The 7,159-nt window shown below is 55.1% G+C and overlaps 1 protein-coding gene across 1 annotated transcript in view; it reads left to right on the top strand.

Annotated features, from left to right (window-relative positions):
- LOC106810924 (protein timeless homolog) overlaps nucleotides 1–7,159 on the top strand; it is a 38,654-nt gene that overhangs the window by 7,178 nt on the left and 24,317 nt on the right. The window contains exon 11 of the mRNA XM_014814408.1: nucleotides 3,554–3,651. Within this exon, the coding sequence (XP_014669894.1) occupies nucleotides 3,554–3,651 (98 nt within the window). The remainder of the gene's footprint in view (nucleotides 1–3,553; nucleotides 3,652–7,159) is intronic.

The raw sequence follows: 7,159 nt of genomic DNA, 5'->3' as shown, positions 1-7,159 counted from the left end.
TATTCTATGTCGATATTCTTAGTATCTATATATCTATCAGCTATAGTTCCACTATTACCTTATTTAGTATATCATATATATCATATAGGTCTATATCATCTATATCATATATATCATATATATCATATATATATATATGTATGTTATGTATGTATTGTTCGTCTCTTGTAGAGAGGGTGGCCCGAACGGATCAATGAGTTTCGGCATTTGCTGCAGACATCGCGTCCCAGAAAGAAGAGTTTTTATGCTCCTCAGACGAAGTTCTTCTACGCCAACAGTTACTCGTAAGTTTTTACACGTGAATGTAGACATTGAAAACTTTGTTTTCTATCCCGGCAGTATCAGTATTGACAATTACCTTTTTATAATCTTTTGGAACAATGTGCTCGGTTATTACACACACTACGCTGTATCAATAACTTCGCTACTTAATTAGGTTAAGTCAATAAGAGAAGAATTAGCACGAATAATGTCATACTGCTGGTCAGTAATACCTGCTTAAGAGATGATCTCATTTCGGCCCTGCATTTATTAGCATTTACGCTCATTCTTTATAACTAGCAATAGAAATAGGACTTCTCCACCCAGTTAAGTCTACAGGCAACACCTAATACCAGTACACTGTTATATGCCAAAAGCAACACCAACATTCTAGGTGACTGAAACAATCATAACTAATGCCACTTTTCCTTGTTGTCCCATTCAGTATAGTTATCTCTGAGATCTGCTACCTGATATATTGAGAAAGTCGGAAACGGTGTTTTTGGTTGTTAATTAGTGACGTTTTACACGCACGCACACAATTTTTTCTGGCGATGGGATAGTTGATATCCAGGTGCATTTATACGTACACAGTATGGTTTCACACTAAGCTCGATTCATAGTTGGCACTCTAGTGTAAGTAAGGTGTCTGCTTATCGGCGTGTGTCGATGATGAATACGTCATCGTCCTCTCTCTGCCCTCCTGAATGTCGGGCAGCTTGACCGCTGTGTGTTGCGGTTGTGAGCTTGCGGCCAAGCGATCTCGCATTGCACTCCTCGCCGACGGTGTCCAGATGACGATTCGCTCTCTTGACCGCAATCGTGCGGCGTTGGCAACTCGTGTTTAGTGCGCGCGCTCTGTGGGCCGTTCAGCTGCACTCCCGTCTGCTGGAGTCGTAGGCGCAGAAGCTGCGTTCTCGCTGCGACGCGCCTGTCGCATTACGGCTCGCCCTGCGATGTAGCTCGCGCCTTCCTGCTGCCGATCGAGCCGCCCGCCGCGCGCGGACGCGACGCATCCGCTGCGCCGCAGGTATGCACGCGATCTCGTATCGCACATGTATGCGCTTTGCGCAAGCCGCTGCTGTCTCGACCGTGTCGCCTGCCGCAGCGGTGTTCCGGGCCGTTCGTGCCGTCGCCTTGCCGCCGTCGTCGCGAAGACGTCCCGCGAACGGCGTCGGCGTCATATGCCGGTCCGCCTGATGATGTCGGCGTACTCGTTCGAAGATGTTCGGTAGTCGTCATTCCGCGCGTGCCGTCGCGAGTGTCTCGTATCGTCTCCGTCGTATTCGATATCGTGAGTCGTAGAGATCTTGCTAGGGCGACTCCGTCCGGCGCGGCTCTTGGCTGGTCGCGTGTCGCTTCTGTGGTCGGTACGCTCGTTCGTGGCGCTCCGTGTTGTTTATTGTCGGCGTCTCGCCGGCCGTAGAGCAGTCTCGATCTGCTGGATGTGTTCTCGCGCTGAGCGTGCTGCGCGAGGTAGCTCCGGCGCTGTATCGAATTTGTTGCTGGTCGCTTGCACACGACCCGTCGTCTTGTTGTCGGTTATCGAATCGATCGCTCTCACGTGCGTCTCTGCATTCCAGTCGTCAGGGAGCGGCGCGAAGCGCATGGGTTTTTGGTGATCGCAGCGCCATCGGTCCTTTCTTGCCGGGGGCGGAGTCGCATGGGGCGCGGTTGGCAACCGGCCGCCGCAGGGGTCGCGCGGCAAGTCAATATATCGCGCAGCGGTGTCGGCGAAAGGTCTTTGAGCGCGCGAGCTCGCTTGCACTGGTCGTTGATGCGACGCGTTGGCTGTCGGTGAGGTACTGCGCGCGCGGTGAGCGCGGTGCTGTGGGCTGCCGCGAAGCTCGAGCCGCTGCAGCCGCGCAGCGTCGCGAAGCATCCCGTTGCCGACGGCGACCGCACCGCGCGTCGCGACGTCGTTGAGACGCAGCGACTCGAGTCGCGCGAGCCCGCTGAGCGCGGCGCCCTCTAGGACGGCGAGCGGCGCATGCGAGAGGTCGAGCGCTCGCAGGTTGGGCAGGTGGGCGAAGGCGTGCGCGGGCAGCCGCGTGATGTTGTTGCGGCTGAGGCCGAGGTCAGTGAGGTTGGACGGGCCGAGGAAGCTGCGCACGCTCAGCCTCGTGATCCAGTTGTCGTCGAGATAGAGATACTGTAACATCATAAACAGCGGCGTGTATGTGTGCGTGCGTGCGCATGGCGTGCGTGCGTGCGTGTGCGTGGGTGGGTGCGCGTGTGCGTGTGTGTGCGTGTGGAAGGGGGTGGAGTCATTCTTTATCTTCAAAGACCGTGTACAATAAGACGAAACACGCGCTACGCTTGCTACGTTAATTTTGTGTCCCACGCGCAACACTATCGCCTATCAAGGGCGAGTTACTATCTCCAAGTTACCAGCCAACAACAGTAGAATGTTGCAGGTGTGGTGGTCACTCGTTATCAATAACGTTTTCTCTCGTGATTGGGCAGATTTACGCCGTAGTTGCTGCGCTTCTCTTGAAGGAACATCAATTACCACAATTTCATAAGAGAATACAATTTTACCATATGATAACTAGTCATACAAATTGCAGGGGGCTAGAGGGGGTTTGGCTTTTCTTGTGACGTATAGATAACTAAAATATACCTTTAGGACTAATGCCGATTAATGCCTTATGCAATATGAAAATCTTTTGCTGGTAGCCAATTAGCAAGAAGGGCTATTTCTTACTCACATGCTTACTGTTAATACTAGTATTAATATTGCTACCTTGAGGGCAGTGTAGTTCTGGAGAATGCTTGGTGGAATATCCATGATGTTGTTCTGCTGTAAGTGTAGAAAGGTCAGCGTGCCTGACAGGCCACTTGGGATTTGCAACAGCATATTGTTGTCTATCCACAACCTGCCGTGCAAAAACAGCGCTTACATTTGCCAAACTGTGCGTATATTATACACTAGCAGTTATATTCTCTCTTGACCAGCTTCTCTCTCAAGCCAAATTCTCTTTCAAGTAGCTCCTCCCGCCCCACCCTGTGATTCCCCTCTCCAGCTCGCTCCTCCCGTCAGTCTTACCCCTGCTTCTCTCTGCCTCTCAGATTCTCTCTCGGGTAGCTCCCCCCCCCCGTGATTCCCCCTCCGGCTCATGTATGCAGCTAGCTTCAAGCTTCAAGCCGGCTCCTCTCCCTCCCCTGTGACTCCCCCTCCGGCTCGCTCCCGCCCGACCCCCTGACTCCCCCTCCGGCTCGCTCCTCCCCGTGTCTCACCGCTTATGTATGTATGTATGTATGTATGTATGTATGTGCCTGTCTCTTGTAGAGAGGTGTGGCCCGAGGATAATGAGTTTGGTGCTGCAGACATCGGTCCAGAAGAAGAGTTTATGGCTCTCAGAGAAGTTTTCTACGCCAACATACCTCGTAAGTTTTTTACACGTGAATGTAGACATTGAAAACATTGTTTATCCCGGCATTTGCATATTGACAATACCTTTTTATATCGTTTGGAACAATGTGTGGTTATTACAACACACTGTATCAATTAACCGTACTGTAATTAGTTAAGTCAATAAGAGAAGAATTACACAATAATGTCATACTCGGTCAGTAATACCTCTTAAGAATTGATGTCATTTCGGCTGCATTTTATTAGCATTACCTCATTCTTATAACTAGCAATAAGAATAGGATTCTCCACCCAGTAATCACAGCAACCTAATACATAACGTATATGCAAGCAACACCAACATTTAGGTGACTGAAACAATCATATATGCCACTTTTCCTTTTTTCCGATTCAGTATAGTTATCTCTGAGATCGGTACATATATATTGAGAAAGTGGGAACTTTTTATAGTTACGTTTACACGCACGCACACAAATTTTTTCTGGCATGGGATAGTTGATATATGTGCATTTATACGTACACAGGTATGGTTTCACACAAGCTCGATTATAGTGACCTATAGTGTAAGTAAGTGTCTCTTATCGGGTGTGTCGATGAATACGTCATCGTCCTCCTCTCCCTCCTGAATGTCCGGCAGCTGACCGCTGTGTGTTGCTGTACTCCCAAGCGACTCTGCATTGCACTCCCGCGACGGCAGATGACCGTTGCTCTCTGCCGAATCGGCGGGTGGAACTCGTGTTAGTGGCGCGCTCTGTGGGCCGTTCAGCTGCACCTCCACGCCGCGCGAGTCGCAGAAGCTCGTCTCGCTGGAGCGCTGTCCGGCGTCTCGGCTCGCCCGCGCTGTAGCTCGCCGCCTCCTGCTGCACAGCGCCGCCGCGGCGCACGCGACGACCGCGCCGCCGAGGATGCACGCGATCGGTATCCACATGATGCGCTTGCGCAAGCCGCTGCTCGACGGCGCCGCAGCGGCCGGGCGTCGCGTCGCTGCCGCGTCGTCCGCGAAGACGTCCGCGAAGGCGTCGGCGTCTGCGTCCGCGAAGATGTCGGCGTACTCGTCGAAGATGTTTGGGTAGTCGTACCCGCGCGTGCCGCCGGATGTCTCGTCATCGTCTCCGTCGTATTCGATATCGTAGTCGTAGAGATCGGCGGGCGACTCCGTCCGGGCGGGCGGTCGCGTCGCTTCGTGCGGGTACGCGTAGGTGGCGCTCTCGTTGTCGTTGTCGGCGCTCGCCGCGAGCAGTTCGTCGCGGGAGAGCTCGGCGAGCGGGCGGCCGAGGAGCTCCGGCGGGGTCGCGCACACGACCCCGTCGTCGTTGTCGTCGAACGTCGTCTCACGTGCGTCTCGCATCCAGTCGAGGAGCGGCGCGAGCGCGGTGTCGCAGCGCCACGGGTTGCCGGCGAGGCGGAGGCGCAGGAGGCGCGGCAACCGCCGCCGCACGCGAGTCTAAGCTCACCCATGTCTCACCGCGTGACTTCGCACTCCGGCTGCCGCTTCTCTGCCTCAGTGTCTGCACCGCGTGAACTCCCCCTCCGGCTCGCTTGCCTCCCCACGAGTGTCTCACCCCCGCCCTCTGACTCCCGCCTCCGCTTCGCTCCTCCCGTTTGGGGTCTCAACCCCCCCGCTGACGATCGCCGCCTGCCGGCCGCTCCTTCCCGTGTCTCAACCCCTCGACTCCCCCTCCGCTCGCTCGCTCCCTCAATGTCACCAAGCCGGACCTGCTCACCGTCCGGCTCACTCCTCCCCATGGTCACACCTCCGTGACTCCGCCGCTGCCGCGGCCACTCCTCCCATGTCAGCACCTCAACCTGACTCCCTCGGCGTCACTCCTCCCCGAATTCACACTCCCGCCACTGACCCCGCGCGTGCGGCTCACGTCTCTCTCCGCATGTCACGAACCCGCCCTGACTGCCCCCTCTGGCTCACTCCTTCCCCGTGTCTTCACCGGTGACTCCGCCCTCCCGGCCCGACGGCATCGCTGCCCGGGGCCCGTCGTCGCGGATGACCCGCGAGTGACTCCGCGGGCCGATAGGGCGCGCGCGCGGCTCTCCCCGTGTCTCCGCCCCCTGACTCCGCCCTCCGCGTCGCTCGCCCCCGAATCTCACCCCGCGCTAGACTCCCACTCTCCACGCTCGCTCCTCTTTCGCAGGCCGCCGTGTCCTCAACGCCCCCCTGACCCCCCTGCCGGCTCCCGTTCCTCCGCCATGTCATCACCCCCCCTGTACTGCCCCCTCCGGCTTCGCTCCTCCCCGTATCTCCACGCTCTGCAGGTGCCTGTCTGTTTCGCGCCTGAACTCTCCCCTCTGACGACGTCGACGACTGCGGTTCGATGGGATCAAGCATGTACCAGGGACCGACAGCGGCGCCGCCAGCGCGCGCCAGCTCGCCCGCCGAGCATACGCGCGACGATCGCGTCTCAGTCCCGCGCGCGCGGGACGTCCGCACAGCCGGCATCGGGCCCGCCCGGAGCGGCTCACACAGGTGGCCGCGGCGAGGCGTCGAGGAAACTCGACGCGCGTCGCTGCGACTCGCAGCGCTCTGCAGCGGGTGTTCCGGCGAGCTAACCAGGCTGGCCGCAGGCGCGCATGCCGGCGAACCCGTCCGCCGTACCGCGGCGACACTGACATGTCGCGAGCACGAGGAGACTTACGGATGGCCAGGTCGCGCGGTACCGAAGGTCGCGCGCCGGATTTTCCCTGAACGCGAGCAGATTATTAGTTATTAGCGGAAATAAATTCAACTGATAACAAGCAGTTAGTAATAGGAAGAGGACAATAAGTGGAGCAGAGAAGGTATAGGATTATATGGTAATAAACTAGAAAACGACAGTTGTCGCCACTACATGTAGGGTGCCACGCACGAGTGATACATAGTATGGAGTGGGAATAGCTGGACTGTGAAGGAGGGACGTAGAGGAGGGCGGAGGTAAAAAGAGGTTAAATAATGTCACAAAGAAAAAACGGTTTGTTGACAAGCTGGTTCGTGGGCGTCGAGAGGGTGTCAAGTAATAATGGAAATGCTGCGTTACGCACTAGAAAGGCCGAAGAGGAATCGTTAAGTCGACCGGTAAAGGGTCAACTAAGGTCAAGTGGCAGGTGTGCATTCTTGTTATGCGACAGACTTTCCCCCAGATGTGTAAGCATCACCATAGTTTGGTCACGCTAGGGAATTAGGGGCTGAGTGTAGAGAGCGGAAGGGAAATAAGATCATAGGTCAAAGGTAAAGGTGAAATAAAGGTCGCAGTGACGCTGTGGGCAGTTTTTACGCACGATCGTTCGATAGATTCTCAATTTTGCATGAAGGTGGCGTGTATCGCGGTAAAGCGCGAAGGGACGCGCAATCGTTTTCGGGTGTGGGCGAGAGTATCGGTTGGGCCATGTACACAACATTTTGTTGGAAAATATTGAGAACCTGTAACTTGTGCTGTTCTTAACCCGATTGTCATGGAAGAGTTTGCAGCACCAGGGCCGATATACAATGTGCCTATATATTATATATGTATATATATATATTATATGACAATC

The sequence above is a fragment of the Priapulus caudatus genome, unplaced genomic scaffold, assembly GCF_000485595.1.
Source record: "Priapulus caudatus unplaced genomic scaffold, Priapulus_caudatus-5.0.1 Scaffold487, whole genome shotgun sequence".
Classification (NCBI taxonomy): domain Eukaryota; kingdom Metazoa; phylum Priapulida; class Priapulimorpha; order Priapulimorphida; family Priapulidae; genus Priapulus; species Priapulus caudatus.
The sequence above is the reverse complement of the archived record's forward strand: the minus strand, read 5'-3'. Positions and strand labels throughout refer to the sequence as shown.